The sequence below is a fragment of the Otolemur garnettii genome, unplaced genomic scaffold (assembly GCF_000181295.1).
Source record: "Otolemur garnettii isolate 467f Iridium unplaced genomic scaffold, OtoGar3 scaffold00022, whole genome shotgun sequence".
Lineage (NCBI taxonomy): Eukaryota > Metazoa > Chordata > Mammalia > Primates > Galagidae > Otolemur > Otolemur garnettii.
The window spans coordinates 17,398,686-17,423,285 of NW_003852417.1; the positions used below are offsets into that span (position 1 = coordinate 17,398,686).

The window sequence follows — 24,600 nt, forward strand, 5'->3', positions numbered from 1 at the left end:
TCACAGTTCTGGAGGCTGGGAATTCTAATCAAGGTGCTGGCTGGTTCCACTTCTGAGAAGGGCTGTACCTGGAGGGGAGGAATGTGTGTCCTCCTGTGGCAGAAGAGCCAAGGAGCAGGCTAGCAAAAGGCTTCGTGAAGCCTTGTTTGTAAGGGCCTCAATCCCATTCACAGGGAAGGAGCCCTCGTGGCCCCACATCTTAATATGATCACCTTGGCAGTACTGAATTTTGGAGGAGACAAATACAAACCACAGCAGTTCATGATCCCAGGATTCATGATAAACACTTCCCACAACAGGACATCAGTGATGCCCTTCTAGCCAAACACCATGGCTTTTCCTTATCTTATTATTATTGAATACTGGATTTTTCTTTTCTTTCTTTTTTTTTTTTTTAGTGATGGTCCTCACTGTACTGCCCCCACTAGCGTGCAGTGGTGTCATCACAACTGCAACCTCTAATTGGGCTCAAGTGATTCTCTTGCCTCAGCCTCCTGAGTAGCTGGGACTACAGGCATCTGCCACAATGCATGGCTAATTTCTTCTATTTTTAGTAGAGATGGGGTCTCCCTCTTATTTAGGCTGGTCTCGAACTCCTGAGCTCAAGCAGTCTACCTGCCTCAGCCACTTACAGTGCGAAGATTACAGGCGTGAGCCACAGTGCCCAACCTCTTGATTTTTATGACCCTAAAATATTGGTTCTTCTTTCTTAATTTATTCTTTATTTGTCTCCTTTGGTGGTTCTGCTTTTCCTTTCCTGATATATCTTGAATATCTAGATAACATAGTCTAGTCTTCACTTACTCTTTTTTGCTTTTTATTCCATCTGCCTTATACCTCAACCTCATGGTTTTGAAGACCACCTTTTTGTGGATGAGTGCCAGCTTCCTATCCCTAATCTTGACCTCACCTCTTCACTTTATCTGGAGCCGCCAATGTAACAATTCCACTTGGAGAGTCACTGCCAGCAGACAGTTTCTGAATTGCCTCTGCTCCCAGCTTGCACTCTCCAGCCTTGCTCCCTTCATGTCTGGCTTCCAGCCAGTTGCTAAGGACTCTGTACTTTTTTTGTTGTGCTTCCTTTGGGGGCCCTTCTTCCTGTCCCCTCTGTCTTGCTATCTTGCCCAGGCCTTCCTATGTGCTCGGGGTTTGTTTTTGTTTTATTAGCTTCTATAATTAGATGACACATTGGAACTCCTTTATTGCATGATACTGAGAAAAATGCTTTGGGATGACTACTTAGAAAAAGAAAAAATTTTAAGACCAGTATTTGGAAAGCCTCCCAGAATGCTGCATTTAAGAGAATGAATTAGATACTTCTTTTTATCAGAGAGTAAGTTAAAGATTTTTTGCATTTTATTGAGGGTGAGAATATGAATGATAAATGCTTGTGGGTAAGGGACCTTTTGATTACTTCAGAATAATACTGAGGAGAGGGAAAATTTTATTTCTTAGAATTTTAAACTTAAAATATGTTGGTCTTCAGCTTCTCTGTGAAAATAGGGCATTGATATAAGATGCCTCTTCAATAGTTTGATGTCCAAAGTATGGTCTTAGGTCTAAAAACTGTTCCCACCATGAATATTTTATGGGACAAGTTTTCTTGCACAGAGCTGCTGTTAGCAGTGAAGTGGTGAACTGGGCCATGCCTGGAGTCAGAATGCTATTGGCCAGGTCTTAATCATTTCTTGCTGTTCTGATGCCTTTGGCTGTCCCCTTCCTGGCAAGCCAGGGAAGTGAGATGCCTCATTTCTGGGCTCCCCTGGCACCGTGTGAACCTCTCCTATAGCACTTTCCACACTGCTCTCCAGTTAGTGTTTGTCTTTGTCTTCAACTGGACAAAGACTGGAGTCTTTGTATTCAAATCCACATCGTATCCTTGGCATAAAAGCATTTTGTGTTTGAATGAGTAAGTGAATGAATGAATGAATAGATGAGTTACTGGACCTTTTACAGTATCAGGTCTTTGAAGATGAAGGATTCATATATCATAGCTGTTGTTTTAATTTTTTCCTTTCAATTTTTCTTGTTTCAGAAGAGAAATGAGCATCCAAATCATGACAATGAAATAATTGAGACAGATTATTTAAATATGTGAGGTTGGCCCTAGGTATGGACACTGGTAAATGGTGTGTTTCAGTGTGACGTTTCAGTCACACTCCTGGGTAGGAGTGTGGTAGGTGTGGGCTGGTGGCTTGTTTCATGTGCATTTAGTCCTGGATAATCCTATTACCTTTGGAACCTGTGGGTGGGTTCTCTGTCCTTCCACACATCTGCTGTAGAGCTAAGCCAGGTAGATGGGAGCAACATATATTACACCTTCTATTCAGCGGCAGACTAACTTTTTTTCCCCCTTCAACCAGCCTGAATGATGTACTTAACAATCTGAGATCAAAATATGCCAAGCAGATAAAGCAGTTTCAGGAGGAGAACCAGTCCCTCACCTTGGACTACAAGCGCCTTGTGATGCAATTCAAGGAACTACAGAAAGCCATGAGGTATCTTAGGGACGTGGGCCCTTGGCACCTGTCCAGGACTAGAGGTGGAGGAGCTAGAGTTTGTGGTAGCAGTGATTTCATTAGCTCTTGATGAAGAGGCCTTTGTGCTCTATTCCCCTGTCCCTTTACTTAAGTGTCACCTTTTTTTAAAGGCTTGCTGGGATAGCTTCCAATTTGTCATAGGTGGGAATCATCCGCCCAGGGATGGGGCCGGGCTCCAGGCCCAGGATTCACCACAACTCTTCCTCACTTTGCTTCCGTCTTGACAACTGACCTCCCTGGGGTCAGCGGGCCGTGCATGGTGACTCTCCTTCACAGGCATTTTGCTCTTATTGATGAGAAGAAGTTTCGGGAGATTTGGCTGATGAATGAAGACGAGGCGAAGGATCTAATAAGCAGAGCCTTTGCTGTAGACAGGATCATCCACACCCACCACCTGGGGCTCCCCTGGACAGAACCTGACTTCTTGTTTCTGAAGAACGTGGGGCCTCTCTCCCAGCAGCCACAGAAGAGTGCCACCCAGGTAGTGGAGGAGGTGCTGATGCAAACAGGTGACTGGGACAGAGTCACAGAAACCTAGAGCTGGAGGGGCCAGATGAGGAGAGCAAGCCTCATAGCTAAGAGTGGTAGAGCATGATTAGTTGATATGGCTTTGAATTACCTCTCTATCATAAACCGGTAGTTAGGTCTAGCAGCTTGATCAGATGCAGGTTTACTTTATTTTTGCTAAGTACACTGTTGGGGACTTCGTCATGATAAACAAGTATCCGGTTATATCTCTCTTTGTGATGTTAGCAACCATTGATAATCTCCATTAATTGCATCAGGGTTTGCAAGTGGTGATATTTTAAATTCTACCACTGTGTCTTTATTTAATAGCTAGAACACTTCTGAAAAAAGAAACTCCCCCTCATCAGCTATTTGCCATCCTGAGATAATTTGTATAGGAAAAGCAGGACAGATGCTTATTTTTATCTATTTGCCAGTTTTCAAAATAATGGATTAGCTCTCTAGCATCTTCAATCTACCAATGAGATTTTTAAAGAAGTATTGTTCTGAATGCATAGATTTAAACAAATTTGATGTGTGTTAGTTTGTTGTGGTTATCAACCTTATCAACTATGTCATCCTCGGTAGAGTGCCATGGTGTCACAACTCACAGCAACTTCAAACTCTTGCACTTATATGATTCTCTTGCCTCAGCCTCCCAAGTAGCTGGGACTACAGGTGCCCGCCACAACACCTGGCTGTTGTTTTGTTGCAGTTGTCATTGTTGATTTTAGCTGGCCTGGGCTGGGTTCGAACTCGCCACCCTTGGTGTATGTGGCTGGAGCCCTAGCCATTGAGTTATAGGCGCCAAGCCTTAATTTATGTTTTTGAGACAGAGTTTCACTCTGTTACCCTGGATAGAGTGCTGTGGCATCATAGCTCACAGCAACCTCAAACTCTTGGGCTTGAGTGATCCTCTTGCCTCAGCCTGAGTAGCTGGGACTACAGGCATTCACCACTACTCCCGGCTAACCTTTTTTTTTTTTTTTGCAGTTTTTGGCCAGGGCTGGGTTTGAACCTCTGACATATGGGGCTGGTGCCCTACTCCTTTGAGCCACAGGCGCCACCCCTAACCTTCCTTTTTTAGTAGAGATGGAGTCTCACTCTTGTTCAGGCTGATCTCCAACTCCTGAGCTCAAGTAATCCACCTGCCTTGGTCTCCCAGAGTGCTAGGATTATAGGCATGAACCACCATGTCTGGCCCACTTTACTTTTACAAAAACATTATTTTATTTTTAATTATTATGGATGCATAATAGTTGCATGTATTTATGGTGTTTCATTTTACTTTTGATTATTAGGTATCACTTTTTGCAATTTAATTTTGTTTTATAATTATGTAAAATATTTACAGTTCAAAAGTCAAAGATAGGCCAGGTGCAGTAATCCCAGCACTCGGGAGGCCAAGGCTGGTGGATTGCCTGAGCTCACAGGTTCCTGACTAATCTGAGCACGAGCGAGACCCCATCTTTAAAACATAGCTGGGCGTTGTGGCAGGCGCCTGTAGTCCCAGCTACTCAAGAGGCTGAGGCAAGAGGATCACTTGAACCCAAGAGTTTGAGGTTGCTGTGAGCTAAGACCCCACAGCACTCTACTAAAGATGACCAAGTGAGACTCTGTCTCAAAAAAAAAAAAAAGAAAAACAAAAGTCAAATACACAAAACAGAATATATTATATTATACAAAATAGAATGTATTCAAAGAAGTCTAGCTTTTATTCTCTATACCCAATTTCATTCTTCTCCTACAGGTAACTATTAAAAAATGTATGGTTTATTCTTCCATTGCTTTTTAAAATTATCAACAAATACATGATATATATTCATATCAATCAATTTTTTAGGTAAATGAAAGCACATTTTTTTCTACTTTGCTTTTTTTTTCACATCCAACAATCCTAGAGCTCTTTCTAGTGATTAAAAAAAATTTCATTTTTTTTTTAACATGGTACATCCATTGTGTGTCTGTGCCATAATTTATTCAAATAGTCCTCTGTTGGTCATCACCGGGGTATTTCCAGTTTATTTTTGTGATCACTAACATTGCTGTTGTAGTAGCTTTGTTCACTTGTCTGTTCATATTTTTGCTAGTGAACTGTTGCGAAACATCCCTGGAAGTAGGATTGCTGGGTCAAAGGATAATGCTTGTGTAATTTTGCTGGATATAGCTGCAGAGAGATGCTACCATCTTCCATTCCCATCAGCAATTTGATACCTTATACTATGCAAAATCTTTTCATAGAGACCTCATCTTACTTTTTGAATAACCAGTAAAAACCACTAGGTGTGGGGACCCTGCAGCCTTAAGGTCACATTGTGGCCTCCCTGGTCCTTAAATGAGGCCTTTGGCTGAATCCAAATTTTACATAAATCCTTTCATTATGAAAAGGAGTGCAGGAGAGAAAGATGAAGTTTTTCTTGTCTCCTTTGGTGCTTAAAAATGTAGAATCTTGAAATCTCTGGAAATCAGAAGGCCGCAGAGTCCCCACCCCTAGTGCTGTCAGTTCTTACTGATAATATCCCTTTGTGAGGGACCCCCCCCCCCACCTTTTAGTTGGCTACTTCTAATTCATTGCAGGTTCAGAAACCATACAGCTCACTTGCTAGATTATCTCTACAATAAGAATAAAAAGGCTCTCTCTCCCACTTGCTGGTTCACGGTTGGATTTTGAGTGTGATGTTTCCAGGCAGATGAGATTTGGAAATGTGAGACATTGCAGGCTGTCTGAGTAATGGCCAAGTTTCTCCAACAGTCTCTGACTCTGATCCCTAAGCCCCTCTTCCCCGTGTAGTAGGCTTTCTTCAACATAGAGACTGTGGTAATGCCTCCAAGAGGCCTAAAGAGGTATGTTTTCTCAAGGAAAGGAATCTGACTTTCTAAAGTCAAGTAGGCCAAGGAATTATCTTCTTTTTTCCTCTCTCTTCCCTCTATGACCCATCTGCAGAAGATGAGGTAGAAGAGGCCGCCTCAGATCTAGCATCTTACCTGGACTTGCCAAAGCAAGTTTCTGCCAAGACTACCAAGAAGATCCTGATGCTTCTGTGTGATGAGTCGGTGAGGCTGGGTTGGTGCTGCAGCAGAGGGATGCATAATTGTGTGCTGTCTCTGAGGACTCTGCTAGGCCAGCTGTGGCCTGGAGTTGGGAGTGGACCAGACCAACCTGGCTAAACCCAGAGACCCAGACTGAGGACCAGACCTAGGAATGGTCCCTGGACCTCAGGGAGCAGTTCACAGAGGCCAGCCTTAGAGATGGCCCAGCTGGCACATAGGTCTTAACCTTAGTGGGTCAGCCATGATTAGTGCTGGTTTAGATTTTATGGTTATTGGGGTAGTTTTCTTTGGCACAAGGACTGGCTCCTGCTAGTGAGGGCAACTCCTGCTGAGGGAGTCATATGGGCTCCTGCCTTCTCTGCAGCTTGACATCAGGGTCACCCCCACCCAGTTCTTCCCCAGGCTTCCCAGCCATCCTTGCCCCTGCTTCCTATGTATTATGTTCTGACTTGGTGCCTCCACCTCCCTCCCTGACTTCCTCCTTCTAGCTCAGAGCCTCTGTGGATATTTGAGGACTAGAATGTGGGTGAGGTGGGAGCCTGTGACTAGCCAGGTTTGGACTACTGTGGGAAGTCAGGTGTCTGCCCAGGGGCTTGTGGGTGGGATGAGTTAGCCTCCATATGAGGAGGGACATACTCTGATGAAGATGTGCTTTGTGCCTGGCCAGGCTCCCTGGGAATGGCTCTCAGGCATCCCATGAGGGATACCTTCTTCTGGGGGCCACTGCCCTGAGTTTCATCCAGTGGGCTCCTCCTTGGGGTGTTATAGGGCAGCTGCAAACCCAGGGACTCCTTCCTGAAGCCCGATGCTTCCTTCCCTCTCTCAGGGTTTCCTCATAGAGAGCAAGCTGCTAAGCCTCCTCCTTCCCCTGGAGAAGAGCGAGTGCTATCTGCTGAGGCTGGACGCCATCTTCTCCGTGAGTCCCATGGTCTGAGGGGACAGGGTGGGGTGCAGCCCGTCCCATTCCAAGAGAACACCCATGTGTTCCCAACATTGCTTCAGCCCCAGGGATAGAAGAGGGTCTCTCAGGGCTTCTGGGCTCACTTTTGCATGCTTGCCATGACTATTGGCCTCAGAGCATTCATGTGTCTCCCCCCCGACCCCTTCTCTCCTAGCTTCTTCCTCTCATGGCCCAGCTGTTAGATTGTAGGTTCCCTCTCCACTCCCCAATTCAGGAATGTGTTCAGCACCCTTTAGCGTTCTCATGCCCACCAGATCTGTAAAGAGTGATTTGCAACTAGGAGCATTATTTCCATCTGTTCTGACAGATGTGTCCCTGATTTCACTATAGTTTCCCACTGTTGGCTGACTGTCCTCTACTCTGGGCCATGGCAGGCAGCAGGGGTGGTGGGAAGACAAGCCGAGCTCCTGCTTTTAGAAGCTGAGTTAGCTGAGAGTCTAACTCCCCAAACCTGTGGCCTCTTTGATGGGATGTTTGAGCAACCATCCTATTTTTCCCCAGGCCCTTGGAATTGAAAGTGAGGATGACTTGTATAAACTGGTGAACTTCTTCATTAAATACCGAGCTCATCATCTGTCCATCAGCCAGGTAAGGTGAGGTGCAGCTAAGAAGAGAGCATTTTAAGTTCTCTTGAAGCCCCAGAGGACGTTGCTGCCTTTGAATAATACTTCAGGAGAAATAGTAGGGGTTTTATGTTGGGTCTAGCTAATTTAGCATTTTCTTTATTATTAATTTTTCTATTTGCAAAGAGAAGAACAGCTGGGAGGTGAGATGCTATTCTCATACTGAGTCCCAAGAGATCTTTCTGTACCTTCCCTCAAAACCAAGTCTCAACCATGTTGAGACCAGACCCCACCAAGTCTGCATATTTTGGTCCTCAAACACTTTCTTGCGAAACAGGACCCATTTGTAATACATATCTTGATTGTAGTAGGCGAATCACATATCCACTATTCTGAAAAAGTCACCATACTAAATTGTTTTTGAAATTTTAATTTAAAGATCTGAATTAAAAAGATATTTTTAGTATTTCTATCCTAAGGGTAAATACCCTGATATAGATAGCTCCAAAAAGGGAGAACTGAGTGGACAAAACCAAAAAGCCACGAAATAAAAAAAGATACATTTGCCAATATCTAAACCAAAAAGCCATAAAAGAAAAAAAGATAGATTTGCCAATATTAAATTCTATAGGGCGAAAGTCACAATAGATAAAGTTAAGAGATAAGCAACAAGCTGGGAAAAAATATTTTCAAGTCATATAATAGTTAAGGGCTAATTTCCTTAATATATAAAGAGCTCTCATAAACCAATAAGAAAAAGACCAACAACTCAATGGAACAGATAACAAATATGAATGAATGCCTCCTAGCAGAGGCAATACATAACTTTTAAACACATGAAAAGACAACCAGCTTACTTATAATAAGACAAATACAAATTAAAACTTCCCTAATTCTATTTTTCACTTGTCAGGTTATCAAAAATCTGAAAGCTTGATAACATACAGCAGTGATTGAGGTGTGGGAAACAGGCACACTCATAAGTTGCTGGTAGGAGTGTAAATTGTTGTAACCTCCCCTGAGGGTAATTTTTAAGTATCAATTACAAAACTGTATACACTGTATATATATATATATATCTCTGTGTGTGTGTGTATGTGTGTGTATACACGCATCTACACAATGGGATACTATTATGAAAAATACCAGAGAAGTTCTTTATGAATTTATGTGACAAGGTCTCTAAGGTTTCCTGGTATTTGAAAAGAGCAAAGTATAGAACTACATGTGTAATATGGGTATCATTTATATAAAAATGAGAAGAAAAAAATATGTATTTATGTATGTATTTGTTTATATAGGTGTATTTCCTTGGAAGGAAACATAAGAAACAATAAAATTAGTTTTGCCTGTGGCAGGTAAATTGAATGACATGCAAAGCAGGAGTAGGAAGAAGACTTTTTTAAATTTAAAAATTAAAATTTAATTGATGTTATGATTCAAAAAGAGATCAATAATGTAAGCTTTATGAGTATCAATACAAGAACACCTGTGATCCCAGATCTGAAATAGACCATTATTGTTGTTTTGAAGTCGCTAGTACCTCCCCAGTCCCATTCCTTTCTTCCGCTCTTTCTCGTATTTCTGTCTTTGTGTAAATGTCTCCCTCTGCATGCTTTCTGTTACTTTCTGCAAGCTTTCCTGCTTTTTTCCTCAGCCTCTCTCTCTTCACACACTCATGCTGTGTATCTCCTACCCAAAGCTGCCTCTGCACCTTTCTCCAGGCCAAGCCCCCCCTTCAAGCAAGTGTGCAGCAGTTGAGCGTGGTGTCAGAACAGGAGATGGATATGCTGGAGGAAGAGGAAGAGACCCTGGTGAAGGACAGGGAGCAGGAGGAGAGCCTCGTGGAGGAGGGGGAACAGGAGGAGAGCCCGGTGGAGCAGGTGGAGCAGGAAGAAGAGAAAGAGAGCCCGCCCTCTCCCAACCTCATCCACCCCAATGACGTCCTCAAGACCCTGGAGGCCTTTGTCATGGGTGTGAATAAGCCTAGGTGTGTTGCCATGTGCTAGAAGGATTGCCTGAGCCCAGGGAGCCAGCTTGGCCCGGTAGCCAAGCAGAGCTAGTGAGAGGAGAGGGACTGGACAGGACATGTGGGAGAGAGTAAGTGGCTCTCTCGAGGAAGGCAAGAAAGGTCAACATATATACTCATGAACAAAACGTGGTGTAGTGGTGAATGATCTGTGCCTTTTCCAATCACCATTCATTCATTCAACAAACATTTCTTTTAGTCTGCCACGTGAAGGCACTGTGGGATAATGCCTCGTGATCAGGACAAAGTCAAAGCATATTCAAGATGTAATGTTGTTCAGCGAGGGAAGTGGGCATCTCTTTCTGGCATGTCAGAGAGGCTTTTGGGTGGTGCTGGAACTGGGTGTTCCTAGGATGATAGAGTAGAGGAAAGGGCATTTGGAGATGTAATAACACAAGGAAGGCCTAGATGTTTAAGAGTCATGATGGAGGTATGGCTGGAGTTCTAGGGTCTGGGAGGTGATCCTTACTCAATGCACCTGAGATCTCTGTCTTTACTTCCTGGTGGACAGAGGGGGCAGTCACAATTAGATTTGTGTCTTAGATCACTTTGGTGACAGGGTTGTGGTGGGCGGTGATGCTGGATACAGAGCAAACGGTTGGGTGAGTGGGGAGACTTGTCCAGGTGGGAGGCGATGATCTCCTGGATTTAGGCTGCTGTAGAGGGGATGGAGAGGACGTGATGGAATCGAGAGCTGTTCTAGATGCACTGGTGGAGGAAATGGGCACAGCAACGAGTTGTTAGCCAGTGAGGTAAATGATTGGGAGGAAGGGAATGGATGAAACACCAGTGACACTGTCACAATGTGGCAGTGGCACTGGGAGTCAGGAACATTGATGACAAACACGTCTTCTCTGAGACTTTGCCATCACCTAATAAATGTGCACAGCAGAGTAGGATGATGACAAGTGGGGAGGCAATAAGTCTGTGGCTGGCACTGCGTGCGGGCGCCTAGGCAGAACCAGGTGGAGATGGTGTGCTTTTGACCTGCAGGGAATTGAGGGGACCAGTGAGGGTGCCAAAGGTTGAGTGCAATGACTCCAAGGACTCTGAGTACTGGCTGGCCTTGACCACGGTTATCCCTCCCACCAAGCAGAATCTCTGGGATGCTTTCTACACAGCCTTGCAGAAATACCAGTAAGTGTAAATGGAATGGGCCAGGAAGGGGCAGCAGGTAGATGAAGATGGCTGTTTGGTATGGCCACGTGTGCTGCCTTTCTGTCCCGTGAATCCTGGGACTGAAGAGCTGCTGTGGCACCTCTTGTAGGAGTGGGTTGCATTGGGCAGCTGGCTCTAGGCCCTGTCCCACCTGGTCTATGCCTGCTAGCCTGGCTCATCTGGTGGCCAGGTGAAATGTGAGGCTTCTGGGGTCTCTTACCACCTCCAACGTGAACAGAAGCACAGACCCCTGCTTGGCAGAGGCTAGAGGATTCAATGGCTTCTAACTTATTTTTATGCCCAAAGCCTTGTGCTAACCCAGAGGGCCAAGCTGCTGATGGAGAATGAGGCTCTGGAGCAGCAGAACACAGAACTCCAGATGCTGCTTCAACAGTATCTGGACTCCAAGGTGGGTGGTGGGGCCCTCGTTGGAGGTTCAGAGGGTGGGAGGCAGGGAGGCTGCCTAGGAAAGGAGAGTATCCTCCCTTACTCAAGGCAGGGGAACTTTCAGCCATGATGTAAAAATCAACGATGGCACTTCAAGTTGAGATGATTATTGGGCGAGGTAGTGGATATCACCTGAAGCCTCCTCCAGGGCATCTAGGGTGTGACAGTCCTTTGATGCTGGTGGTTTGGGGTTCCAGGTTCCTGTTAGGTCACTCTTTTTAAAGCAAAGCCAGGAATAGCTTCATAGATAGGGCTCTCAGCTATATTTTCTTCTTTCATCCTAACAACAATTCCGAGAGGTATCTAGGGTGGAAATTATCCTCCGTGTTTCACAAAGAGAATCAAATCCAGGAGGCCCTTTCCACTCTGCCAGGCCAGGTTCTCTGGCTGTGATACCTCCTTGCGTAGGGGGAGGGACATCGGGGGGGCATTCACAGGGTTGGCACCTTCCCCTGGCCTAGTGGAAGAAGGAAAAAGACTTTTACTAGCCGCTGCTTGCTCTACGCTGTGGGTGTTGGTCCTTCACATGATGCTTGGGCTGTGGCCTAGGAGGATCCTGACAAAGCCATCAGTTTGCACACATGAAGCAACAAAGGCCAGCCCTGAGTACAAGCACAGGGGATGTGTAGTCCCAGTGAGGTCTTAGGTCTCAGGCCACACCTGAAAGGGGGATATGCTGGGCATGGGCATAATAATGGCATTTGGCCTGTGATGGGACTCAGGTATTTGGGGATTGCGTGGTCTCTGCTTCCATGGATGCTTCTGTTTACGAGAGGATGGGGGAGGAGGCGGTAAGGGCAGGTTAGGATTATGACAGAAGAGGAGAGGGAAGGATCAAAGAGAGGGGATGGGAGGGAAGATTAAGAACCTTAGCAGAGATTGCTAGCTGGGGCAGAAGCTAAGCAAGAGGGCCCAGCTCGGCTTCTGAAGGAAGGCAGCCTGAGGGCTTCTGAGGCCTTTCAGCTCTGGGGAGGACATGCTTGCTGGGGTTTAGAGGCCCATGGGGAGCTGGCATGTATACCTGACCCCAGAGACATAAGTTGCAAAAAAGGAGAGCCCTGGGAACAATGTGGTGACCGTCACTCTTTTTTTTTCCAGATAAACTCTGAGCTTCAAGTTCCTCCAACCCAGGTGTTCAGGATGCCCACAAAATAGAGCTGGCCCGCTGCAGGCTGATGTGATAGGGCTGACACTGGCGTTGGTGCTGGGACTGGCACGTCCCACCCAGGGAACTGTACCTGGGCCTGTTATCTGGATTTTCCAGAGTCGTCTTTATAGCCAGTCAAAATAAGGCAGAAGGAGGAGTTACCTGTATCCTGCAATGATCATTAAAGTGTTTTAAATGTTGTGGCTGAATCTTTTTAAAGAGGTCAGATCTAATGAGACATGAGCCCTTGCTTCCACCTATGTGTCATAGAGGGCTTTGTCCTAGGCTTAGATCATGGTGTGTCAGAAGCAGAGGCCCAGCAGCATAGAGCTCCTTCCTTGCTTTGGGTGACAGCCAGTTTCTCTGGGTGGAGACTGGCACTTTTGAGCCCTCATGGAGTCTTAAGCTTTCAGATTGTCCTCAGGCCTAATGGACATTTTTGGTGCTTTTGGGGTCCCTGAGTCCACCCTGGTGTGCTTTTTGGGCTGTGGTATGAGGCCTGAGGTCCATCTTGAACCCTGGGCCATGAGAGGCCACCCAAAGGAGAAAAACCATCTAGGCCCAGCTGGTACTGAGCTTCCAGCCTAGTGCCCTGCTTACCCTGGCCCCTCAACCTGTGGCTCTCCTCTACCTCACCGATGCAGACTAGTCAGCTCAGCATTTGATTTCTTTTATTAAGGGAAACATCACCAACCAAGAAGAGGAAAAGACAGCCACAGAAACCCAGATGCTGGCAGGGCAGCACCTGAATGTAAGCTGCACCTGATGGGGACAGAAGGCAGGGGCAGCTTGAGCTAGGGAGGCCACGGGGTTCATGGCTCCTGCTTCTCACTGCCCGTCTGGGTGTGGGAGCACTGGCCTGGGCAGACAGAGCTCTGGGAAGCAACAGAACCCCAAGAAGGACAGGGACTGGGCTTGTGCACCCAGGCTGGAGTGGCTGCCTAGGTGGTGGAGGAGCTGGCAGAGCTGGCAGTGGGCAGAAACAGCCATCTGTGGATTGAGGGTTGGGTCCAGGCCCCAGATGCACATCCAAGGTTGGTGCCACTGGCAGGGACAAGGTGGGATGCCTTTCACTCATTCATTCTTTTCAATAGCCCAAGTCCTGGCCCACGGTCCTTGGTTACTTTCAGGAAGTTTTAATTCTAGACTGAGAAGGCCTGGGGTGGCCTCCTCAGGAGCCAGGGCCTAAAAGTGGGGCCTCAGCACGGTGGGGCAGTCCAGGTGCCCCTTCCCATGCCCCCCCCCATCAGGCAGCATTAGAGGGGCAGGACCTGGTGAGCAGCAGCTGGGGGGCAGAGAAGAAGGCAGCCCAGCAGGCAGAAGGCAGAGGAGTGAAATGGGCTCCCCAGGAGAGGTGGGGAGTGAAGCCGGCAGGAGGTGGTGGCCCTCACGCACCCAGGAGCTTCTTGACCATGTAGCCGGGCATGCTGTAGAGGAAGAGGGCCAGCATGAGCAGCCCCAGCAGCGCCAGCACGATCTTGATGATGAGCCACTTGTACCGGGTGCAGATCAGGTACTTGATGGACTTCAGGGGGTTGAGGAACCAGACGAAGGCTGTGTCGGGCCGGCTGGGGAGTGGAGGGAGGAGCCAGTTAGGCTGTGGGATGCTCCCTGGCACCCTACTGCTCAGCCTTCAAGACCCTAAGAGGTCCTGTCACTGACATAGCCCCCAAAGCAGTGAGTACCAAAGCCAGGGTTTGAGCCCACATCCGAACACTAGATTTGCTACTTATAAAATCCCATCCTCCCTGCAGGACCTCTGGTGCCCCCATCTCCTCCCCAGGCCTACACGGCATTTTTGGCAGCAGGGCAGCCATCCAGCTGCTACCTGGTGCCAGCAGCAATGTGCAGCCATAGCACCCACTGCCCACAGTTCTGACCATCAGCAGGCTCCTGTGGTAAGCAGTCCACTCTGTGTGCTGTCCATGTCCTCAGTGAGACCAGTGTTTCTCAGCCTTGTCCTATCTGATGGACATAAACTTCCGACCCTCCCCCCCAGGCCTGGCCGGGGCACACACCACCCTTGCCGACCTGCCCACCGCCAGTGCTGCATAGCCTCCTAGCCAAGACACACTTGCCCAGCTTCACTATCTGTCCTTTTAAAATAGGTCTCATGGCTCAGTGCCCATGGCACAGTGGTTATGGTGCCGGCCACATGCACCGAGGCTGGCGGGTTTGAATCCAGCCCGGGCCTGCTAAACAACAATGACAACTACAACCAAAAAATAGCTGGGCATTGTGGTGGGCGCCTATAGTCCCAGCTACTTGGGAGGCTGAGGCCAACCTCTTAAGCCCAAGAGTTGGAGGTTGTTGTGAGCTGTGATGCCATGGCACTATACCGACGGGGACATAGTGGGACTCTGTCTCAAAAAAAAAAAAGTCTCATAAAATGTCAAGATATAAAATTAAAGGACTAAATGTGCCTTTTAAAACTACTATCTCGTAGAGGCTGTGGACTGCACCCCAGGAGTTGAGCTCAGTATTGGTAGGGCCACATGAAGGGACCTGGCACAGGACACCTGGTTGTGAATGCTGTGACAGGCACCTCTACAAGCCTCAGTTTCTTCATTTCTAAAATGAGTTAGTAGTGGTCCCTACCTCTTGGGCCTGAGGACACATGAAGAAGAAAATGTCTATGGAGCTCTGAGTACGTGAGTGGGTGCTTAGGAAGCTGTAGATGATACATGTTTGAGCGGAATGGAACTATTAGGCTGCAGGGCCTTTGGGGGGGTCACACCCCAGTGGGAACTATTTTCAGACTTGCTGGCCAATCCAGCCAAATCCTTTCTCCTTTCTGCCAGTTGAATTAGAGGCTGTCAGAGAAGTTGCTGGGAGAGGAAAGGGTGTGGTGTCAAGAACTCTGGATTGGTGATTTGGAAATCTAAGCTTCAGTCCCAGCTTTTTCTTAATCTGCTGAGTAACCTTGGGTGAGTTACAACACCTCTCTGGCCGAATATGTTAAAATGTAAATTGTCATTTCTAGTTCTGAGAATCTATTATTCTGTATTGAAAGCTTGAAAGTTGTCGTGTATATGTAGGCTCTCATGTGTGCATGTATTTGCATATGTGCACATGAGAGTGTGTGGACGACGTACATGTGGGTGCATGTGTAAAGTGCTTGTGTGTATGTGTGTGCATATGTGCATGTGTGTGCCTGTGTGTACACATGCAAGTGTGTTCTATATGCTGCCCAGCCCTTGGTCCAGAGAAAGGAGGGAGAAGTATCAGACCCAGGAGGCTGTGGGCTCAGGCCCTAAGGATCTTCTTGACCAGGTAGCCAGGCATGGAGCAGAGAAACAGGGCGAGGAGGAGCAGCGGCAGCAGGAGCAGCAGCAGTCTGAGGAGCAGCCAGCGATAGGTGTGCCACAAAAAGTAGCGGGCAGACTTGAGGGGGTTCAGAAACCAGATGAAGCTGGTGTCGGGCCGGCTAGAGCATTGCAAGAGCAGAGAGCACAAAGAAAGGACAGGGAGGAGGAGGGGTGGGGTGTTGTGAGCCCCCAGCCAACAGTGAAGCCGAGCTGGGTTGAGTGTGTGGTGTTCTGGGCTCCTCCCTGACCAAGCTGGCTGGGGCTCTAAATTCACCAAAGGCGCTGCTTGCTTCAGCAAAACCCTGGACAAACATTCAGCTCTGCTCAGAGGCGCCTCCCCCAGGAGAGGAACTGCTTCCCTGTGTGCTGTTCTCTGGTTCAGAGGGAGATGGTATAGAGCAGGGGTGGCAGAGGGGAGAAAGTGGGCTTCCCTGCTATGAGGCCAGTAGCCCAGAAAGGGACAGAGAGGGTGCCTGGGGAGCAGGCGCAAGAATACTGGAAAGTTCTGGCCCCTCCTTCCTGTTCCAGTGCTTCTAAGACCTGTTCTTGGCAGGGGGGCCAGGTAGGCAGGGTACTCACTTGGGTTTCTCCAGGGGGTCAGGTTCATTGCGGGCCAGGCCCACTGGATTCTTCTCTGCCTCCTCTGCTGTCAGTAAATGCAACTCAGCCTCCACCTTGCCCTGCAGAGGACAGAAAGGTCTCAGTGCCCAGGCTAGGTGTTGGGCCCTCAGCACCCCAGGTGGGCCCAGCCATGCCCACTGCTCATAGCCAGAATAGGGGATGAGCCCACCGTGAGCTCAAACTCGTCATTCTCATTGCGAGCCAGGAGGGGCCACCAGCCTTTGACACGCTTCTGCTTGAAGATGGAAACCAGAGGCACGTCCACCTCCCCGGTGGCCATCTCCATGGTGCACTGCTTGGCTGTCTTTGCACCCCGTGGGAACCGGTTCAGGTCCAGCTCGATGGCCCCTGTGGCAATCTCAGCATCAGCTTTGGGTGACCGTGCTGGGGGGTGGGGTTCTGACCTCCTTGGCCCCTTGCAGGTTGAATGCAGCCTGCTCTGAGCCTGTATCTCATCCTACATTTCACTCTGGAGGGCTCTCTGGGTAACTGTCCTCACACCCCCCCCACTTTGCTCAGATCCTTCCTTCAGCCTTGTCTCTCCACCATACCCCACCCCTGTTAAAGCCTGCTAATCCCATAGGCCCACAAGCTTGCATATGCAGACTAGAGCTTTAGGGGGAAACGCTGCTTTATGGAGGAACAAACTAAGGCCCAAGGAAGTTTCCTGACTCCCTCAAGGAGCCTTGTAGATACCCCCTCAGCGCTGACTATCCCCTCCTTGTTGTGCTCAACACACCTTGTCAGCCAGTTATGACACTGAAAATATCTGCTGGGGCATGGTTGGGTGGGTCCTTGGGGGACCAGAGGCCCGTCTGATGCCTCCGGCTCTGACAGATGGGAAGGAATGATGCTCCAAACCCCAGGCTCAGCTCTTCCCCTCCCTACCTCCTGCCACCCCTGACCTGCCTGAGTTCTGGATCCCAGGCCCCCACCCCTCCCTGCTTCACACCCAGGAAGTCATCAGCAGAGAAGTGGTCAGCATCCCAGATCTGCAGAGTGAGCCGCGCGGGGATCTTGTATTCAGTCTCATCCCAGGAGAACATGGACTCCTTCTTGGAGATGACGATCTTTTCCTCCGCTGCCAGGTAGTCAAAGGGGAACAGGTAGCGCCAGTTGAAGTTGCCCTCACCAGTAAGGGAATGGTAGTGGACATCTGTGTCTTGCTTGTCCTCCTGCTGGCCCTTCAGCCACCTGCAGGGCACCACACTTCCAGACCTGTGGCCACACCTAGCTGGTCCTCTCCCCACCCCAGGCCCCCTTCCACCTCCTCTCCTGCCTCCCAGGAAGGAGGCTGTCCTTGCTTGGCTGTCTTTGCGCCCTCTCACTCACCCCCGCACAAAAATGTCACTGGACTTCTCCCCAGTGAAGAAATCATCATCCTCCAGGACCACCTCATCTGTGTTCCACACTATGACCCGCAGCTCATACCTGGGTGGGGGGAGAGGGGCCAGACAGGAGCCTGAGGGTCAGGGTTATACTGGGTCCTGGAGCAAGGATGGGGCAGGGGCTGGAAATGAAATGACAGGAAGAACCTGGGACTTGGGCTTAGCCTGGGGCCTGGGTCAGACTGGGGCCGAGGGAGGCTTCTGTCCAGTGGGGCCCTGCAGTGAGCAGGAGAGGAAGCCAGGCACATGGCTGTCTACAGAGATTCTGCCCCTGCCCTGGAGAAAGGTAGTCTGGCTGGAGCTCAGAGACTCAGAGCACTGTCCAGCTGACTGAGGACAGGGATAGGGAGAAGGATGGCTGCTGTGGTGGCTGAAGTAAGGCCTGGGGTGTCAGGAGCAAGTACTTGCTGTCTCAGAGGCTAGACACTTCCCTGCAGTTCCAAGACAAGTTCAATGTTTAAGCCTAAGAGCCAGAAATAGAAGTCCACGAAATCTGGCTTTCTCTATCCCTTGTCCTCCAAGAGGATTATCTCCTCGGGTTTAATAGTAATTATGAACAACATAGTTATGTTTCAATCACTAGGAGTGAGTTTGGGTCATCAGCTAAAAATTGATGGGCGCATGGCTCTCCACGGAGAGTACAGAAACAGGCTGACGCTCTGGACCACAAGTTCAGAGTGATCAACAAGTTCGGGTGCCTCTTAGAGGTAGGTCCTGGAACAATGGAATGGTAGCCTTGGGCTTGGAAGATTGTCTAGGCACAGCTGGCTGCACAATTTGCCCCCCCCCCCCAGTGCAACACGGAAAAGCAGAGCTTTTGTTAAGAAATCATTAAGAATTTCATGGGGGCAGTATCAAAGCATGGAAACAAGAGCAGGGCCTCTCTGGGCGTGGGCTTCCTATGCCCATGAAACTGGCCCTGAATACACTGAAGCTGTCAGAGCTAGTAGTGACTCTAACCTGCCCCTTCACAAATGGGAAAAACAAGCCAAAGGGACCCAGCCAAAATCAGCTAGAAGAGGCAAAGTGACCTGGCTGCTGAGCTGGTGCTCCTTCTGGTCTACCACCTCACGCCTCTCTCAGGCACTTAACTTCACATGTCATGGGCAGGCATTTTGCCAGAAACCTGGTTGAACTTCACACTAGCCTGAATATGAGGGCGATACAGAGTGGGATCTCAGGGCCTGTGTCTTACGAGCTAGTGCATCCATGTGGATGTGTGGGCGAGTACTCTCTGGAGGTCTCAGGGGGTGTCCACACGTGTCGCACACTGTAGGGTGCAGGGGTGTGGCTCAGTGAGAATGGATGTGTGTGGCCTCTGCAGTAGCCAATGGGGATCCACCAGAGCAGCCTTAGACTCTACTGATTGGTTGGTTTCTCCTTCACATGGCCTGGTGGCCACACCCAGGGCCTAAGGAACGCATTTGACCACTAGTCCTCTGGGCCTGAGCAGTCCACAAGAAGGACTGGTCTAAGTGCATGGGATGGGATGGGAGGGAGCAGTGCTGGACCCGGGCAGCTCACTTCTTGGGTTTCCGGGGAGAGATGTCCAGAGGTGTCCCAGGGGCTGGCATGTCCATGGGGAACATGTCCACCCACAGCTCCAGGCGGCCCTGAGGAAAAGGGGGCATGGCAGATCTCCCAGGGACTTTTCTTGTCCAGGGAGGTCAGTTCTGTTCTCTCTCCTAACCTTAGTTTTGTCAAGGACCCATTCACCAATCTTCATCTTTGGATGCCAGGAATTCCTCTGATGTCAACAATAGCCAGTCACAGCTTCTGAGGGGGACAACCTGGGTCTCTACTGAGCTGAGCTGACCTTATTCTCACACAAAGCAATGACACTTGCCATTCAAGTTACTCTGAGGGACCTTTGTAGGGAGGCCCCTGCCAGGCTTTCTAGGCAAGGTGACTTCTACCTTTCCAGACCCAGATTGGGAATCCCTGAGCCCAAATACTCAAGAACCCCAGACTGCAGCCAAGTGTCACCTGCTCGATGCCTGGCTTGTCAGGGTTGAGCAGTGGCCTTGTCTCCACATGTTCTGGCACCAGTCGACAGCCCACACGGGGGATGTCCTCCCAGTGCCTCAGGGCGCACAATGCCACGTGCTCGTCTGTGGGCTTTCTCTGACCTGTGGGTGCGGGTGGATCAGCTGCACACGCGCTCAGCAGAACCAAATGATCTTTACTGGGGCAGGGGATTTAGGAGCACAGAGAAGCCCCTGAGCTATCACCTGTCCACCCCCACCATTTTACTATTGGGGAAACTGAGGCCCAGCTGGAGAAGTGGCTTGCCTAAGTTCTCAGCTTGGCACATAGGGCCAAGAAAAGTCTGTGCTCTTGGTACACTCTTGCGGAAGCTGACCAGAGAACCTTGCTGGGCTGTGAGAGAGGGGTCAGGGAAGGGAGAATCCACTTCTTGTCCTAGCACCTTGATCACCATAAGTTTCCCAGCACAGATTCCTCTCGATTCTCTGGGAAGTGCCCATGGGCAGAGAAGTGGAGAGAGCCTAGGGTTTGGAGTCTGATGGACCTGGGCCCTCACTCTTCCTCTAAAGAGCAACTTGACCTTGGGCAAGTCACTGAAACTTGTTGGATCTTTTTGCTCCTCTGTAGAATGGGGATAACCTCCCTTTGCTACTGGGATGTTATGATGGAGAGCCCAGGTAAGAGGGAAGTGTTGGTCCTTCCTGGCCTCTGGAACCCCCTGGAAGGACAGCAGATGGCTCCACCCAGTGCCCCATTACCATTCTCATCCTCGATCTCAGAAGGCCCAGTGAAGACACGGTTGGCCACCTTCACTCTCCCAGGGGGCCCAAAGTGAGGGCCGTCCACTTTGCCGTCTTTGCAGAGGCGGGTCAGGATCTGGCTGGGCTTCATGGGGTCTCGCCAGATATTGTAGCCATGTCTGCATGAAGGGACACAACCGGCTTGTTGGGACTTGGCTGGGACTGAGCCATCTCTAGCAGCAGCTGGTTGTGGCCAGTTCTCTGATATTGACTGTCACACCTCGTCAGTGAATGGGCCTGAAATCCTAGGGCTTCAACCCACATTCTCAGTGTCCTCCCAACTCAGCCCTACTCCATCCTCAACTGTGCCCACTCTTCTAGAACCTCAAAGACTTCCATGAGCAAACTGAAAACCAGAGAGATTAAGGGACTCGACTAGGGTCACACAGTTTATACAGGGCAGAGGCTGGCCCATCCTCAGTGGACTCTTTCCCCCCTCCTCTGCCTATCTCCCCCTCCCAGCTCAGTCTTCTCTCTTTGTCCTGCCTCCTCTGGAACCTCTGCCTCTCCTGTGCTGAAACACCCTGGCCCTCTCCTTGTCTTAGAATCCATAGTCCTGACCCCTGAAGTCTGTGTGCAGAGCCTATAGGGACAGAGGCCTGGCCTCAGACAGAGACCATAACATGTCTGCCTTCCCAAATCACCACGCTCTGAATCTTGTTTTAGAGTTGAGGTGCAACAGGCACACCCCACCCCCTGCCCCACTTCCCACGTACATGGAGTAGGTCTGGGTGATGCCACAAGTGGCTCGGTGCTTGCTGTAGAAGCGGTTCTCTAGGTCAATCTTGGTTTCCCCAATGAGGTCATCTGTACCTACCAGGTCCCAGTCATACACTGCCACTGTCAGCATGGATTCCATGGGGAAGGAGGCTTCGATGTCAAATGACCTGGCGGATTGGGTTAGGAGAAGGGTAAATGGGTGGACTGAGAAAGTTGGGGTGGGGAAGGGCACCGAGAGGCCTCACTTTCCAAACACAGGGTTGAGCTGCTTGGAGATGTAGTTCTCCTTGTCGCGGATGTCAGTCTTGCCTAGCCGGATGGCGATGTAGGGGTCGGCTTTGCCGTTGATGTCTGCGGGGTGCAGGTCCGTGGCCTGGGATGGGAGAGCTGCCTGAGCAGGCTTCCCACACATGGGTCATCTGCCAGGGCACCTACCTGACTGCCCGAGGGTCCCACAATGGGGAAGGTTGGGGCCAGGGGCACTATACCAGAGTCAGGAGATTTGCAGTGTGACTCTAGGCAAGTTGCTGTCCCTCTCTGGGCTCAGCTTCCTCCTCTAAAAAAGGTGGGGACTAGACAAGACGGCCTCCCTGTGCCTCCCAGTGTGGGGTGGGCAGTTTGTATCTGCTTTAGTCCCTTCTGGACAGGAGGCCTGAAAGACTTGGAGGGAGGAGAGATGATGGAAGTCTCACCCGGACCACATAGACTCGGACCAGCACGTTGATGGGGTCATTGCTTGGGATGCCCTGGAACATGCCACAGGTGGGGTCGTAGCCAGCTTCCCGGGATACATCCTCTGGGAGTGGTACTTTGTACACGCAGAGGGATCCCTGAGGCAAGGCAAGTATGGGTCAGGGTGCAGACTTCCTCGGGCACAGGCAGGGGTGCCATTCAAAATAGCTAACAGCACCGAAAGGTCTGGACACTTCTGGAGCAGAGCCTTAGCTCTTTAGCTGGTGGGCCATGGGAAATCCGTGAGTTCTAAAGGGAGTGGCTAGGACAGTGGGGAGGGTAAGGGAAATAACTTGAGGTGGTAGGGGTGCTCAGGGTCTGGCCCCATACTCTCCCCTGACCTTGAACCGGCCCACGATGCGCTCCTCCTCGGTAGAGCCATCCTCATCATCCCCAGTCTTGCCCCGCAGCAGGTTGAAAGTGTGAAGCCAGTCCTCAAAGTTGTCGAACTCAGACTCTAGCTCCTTGGGGTACACCTGAGCCAGGCCAAGCCATCAGGGTCCAGAGGTCCACTGCTTGTCCACTGTCTTTAGTCCTGCCCCATCTTCCACCTCACTCCCCCAGCTACCTGGCTTAAGGTGAGGGCTCACCTTAAGCTCATCAATCTTGGGTTTCTTTTTCTCTGGGACCTCAGACCCCTGACCAGGACCAGGGCTCTGGTTCTTCTTCTTCTTTTCTTCCTTGGCCGCCTTTGTCTTCTCCTTGCCCTTCATCGGCCCCTTCAGGCCTGGCCAGAAGCAGAAAAGGAGGCCTCCTTTTAAGCTTAGTGGAAAGGTGGGGCAGAAATGATCAGAGCAGGAAGGCTGGGGGTCAAGGCCAATTGAGCCCAATTTACTAATGAAGCTTCTCAGGTCTTAGTGTACTCATCTGTGAAGTGCAGACGATACTCCCTGGCATGCCTGCCTCATGCAGGTACAGGGACATCATGCATGGGAGCTTGTATAGACTGTTGTCATGCCCTTTGGCAGAGCGGGGCAGAAAGGAGAGCAGGGTTGCTGTCAGGAGGCCTGTCGCTGCATGGCACTGTGCCTTCTCACTTGCCTCACTCTTCTTGTCCATAATAGCAACAAGGTCATTTTGTTTGCATTTTCCAAGCCGCATTGAATGGAGTGCCAGGTATAGGCAAGGTTGGAATGTGTTAGAAGAAAACCTACTGTAGTCTAATAAGCCGGGGAGATATTTTATACTGTATCTTCCTTTCAGAGATTTATGATAATGTTTGCATATTAAAGGCTCCGAGAAATCTTGCAACAAAGGAACCTGCCTAAATCAGCATTTCCTAAATTAATTTGACCACAGAACCCTCTCTTCCCTCCAGAATGCTCAACAATATTCTTCTATGAAAAAAGGTCTGGAAAATGTTGGATGGGAAGATCTCTGAGGACCCTTCCAGCTCTGATGTTCTATGGCCCTAAATGTTTGTCCATCACTGTGGTTGCTGAACTGGTCAAAGCAAAAGCCACTCTAGATAAGGCCTTAGAATACCCTGGTACCCTGAGACTCCTACTGCTGTCTGCCCCTGGCTACTGAACCTGTGAGGACCGGTGGGAGGGGAAAGAAGCAGATGGTAAGTGGGGCAGGGAGGAGGAGGCAGAGGTCCAGGATTCCAGGGCTCACCTTCACTGTTTTCCACCTCTTCCTTCTCTTCCAGGTCAATTCCTGAGGCCTCTTGTTGTCGAAGTTGCTGCCAAAAGATGAGGTGAGAGAAGGGGGGTGGGCTTCTTGGGGAGGGGGTCTATTGATCTCAAATTGTGGCCCCAGACCAGTCTTAAATGCACTAGAATCAGATACTCTTCTCTACTGCATTCAAAACCATCATGTGCTCTGCTTAAGTGGGTTAAAAAAAGTTTATTATGTGTCCAATATGACTAACAATACTTAGTTTAATTTGTAGTTTAAATTGTAAAAATATAGTGCACTTTAATGTTGCTTCTTAATGAATTTTTAAAAATGTAGTAAGGTTTAACTGAGTAAGAAAATGTGCTTTGGGTCGGGCGTGGTGGCTCATGCCTATAATCCTAGCCGTCTGGGAGGCCGAGGTAAGTGGATTGCTTGAGCTCACAGGTTTCAGACCAGCCTGAACAAGAGTGAGACCCCGTCTCTAAAAATAGCTGGGCATTGTGGTAGGTACCAGTAATCCCAGCTAGTCAGGAGGCTGAAACAAGAGAATCGCTTGAGACCAAGAGTTTGAGGTTGTTGTGAGCTGTGATACCATGGCACTCTACCAAGGGCAACAAGTGAGACTCTGTCTCAAAGAAAAGAAAATGTGCTTTATTTTTTCACTAAGCACACACACCCTACCAACTGGAAACTATTAATAAATCACCAGGTTTCAATTAAGTCACCATTGCCACCTGGTGGTAGTCTGTGAAAATTGCAGGAATAGAGATGAGAACAGGTAGTCTCTTGGTGCTTCCAGCCTGACCAACTGGAATCTAGGAGGTGATGGTGGGATAAGATACTACTAGTTGTTCCTAATTGTCTGTTCTCCTATTCTTTAGTTTTTCTTGGCACACAGTCATCTTGCTAAAGATTTTATTTCCCAGTCTTCCTTGCAGCCAAGCATGGTTAAGGAACAGTAGACTGGCCAATGTGAGTGGAAGTGATATGGGCTTTGAAAAGGAAAAGGGGGCTCAGCGCCT

At 49.3% G+C, this 24,600-nt stretch overlaps 2 protein-coding genes across 2 annotated transcripts in view; one reads left to right on the forward strand and one right to left on the reverse strand.

Moving 5' to 3' along the window:
• Positions 1-12,570, forward strand: part of DRC1 (dynein regulatory complex subunit 1) — a 34,214-nt gene extending 21,644 nt beyond the window's left edge. Inside the window, exons 8-16 of the mRNA XM_012803708.2 lie at positions 2,364-2,498; positions 2,817-3,049; positions 5,992-6,101; positions 6,925-7,014; positions 7,561-7,647; positions 9,347-9,612; positions 10,645-10,788; positions 11,116-11,218; positions 12,355-12,570. Of these exons, the coding sequence (XP_012659162.1) occupies positions 2,364-2,498; positions 2,817-3,049; positions 5,992-6,101; positions 6,925-7,014; positions 7,561-7,647; positions 9,347-9,612; positions 10,645-10,788; positions 11,116-11,218; positions 12,355-12,411 (1,225 nt within the window). The 3' untranslated portion in view covers positions 12,412-12,570. The remainder of the gene's footprint in view (positions 1-2,363; positions 2,499-2,816; positions 3,050-5,991; positions 6,102-6,924; positions 7,015-7,560; positions 7,648-9,346; positions 9,613-10,644; positions 10,789-11,115; positions 11,219-12,354) is intronic.
• A 1,188-nt stretch (positions 12,571-13,758) lies between these two features.
• The window catches only part of OTOF (otoferlin), a 95,102-nt gene continuing 84,260 nt past the window's right edge, over positions 13,759-24,600 (reverse strand). Inside the window, exons 36-49 of the mRNA XM_012803709.1 lie at positions 23,576-23,642; positions 22,549-22,685; positions 22,300-22,434; positions 21,919-22,056; positions 21,472-21,599; positions 21,223-21,393; positions 20,465-20,625; positions 19,707-19,849; positions 19,245-19,333; positions 17,665-17,763; positions 17,285-17,526; positions 16,502-16,680; positions 16,291-16,391; positions 13,759-13,971 (exon numbers count right to left, since the gene is read on the reverse strand). Of these exons, the coding sequence (XP_012659163.1) occupies positions 13,791-13,971; positions 16,291-16,391; positions 16,502-16,680; positions 17,285-17,526; positions 17,665-17,763; positions 19,245-19,333; positions 19,707-19,849; positions 20,465-20,625; positions 21,223-21,393; positions 21,472-21,599; positions 21,919-22,056; positions 22,300-22,434; positions 22,549-22,685; positions 23,576-23,642 (1,971 nt within the window). The 3' untranslated portion in view covers positions 13,759-13,790. The remainder of the gene's footprint in view (positions 13,972-16,290; positions 16,392-16,501; positions 16,681-17,284; positions 17,527-17,664; positions 17,764-19,244; positions 19,334-19,706; positions 19,850-20,464; positions 20,626-21,222; positions 21,394-21,471; positions 21,600-21,918; positions 22,057-22,299; positions 22,435-22,548; positions 22,686-23,575; positions 23,643-24,600) is intronic.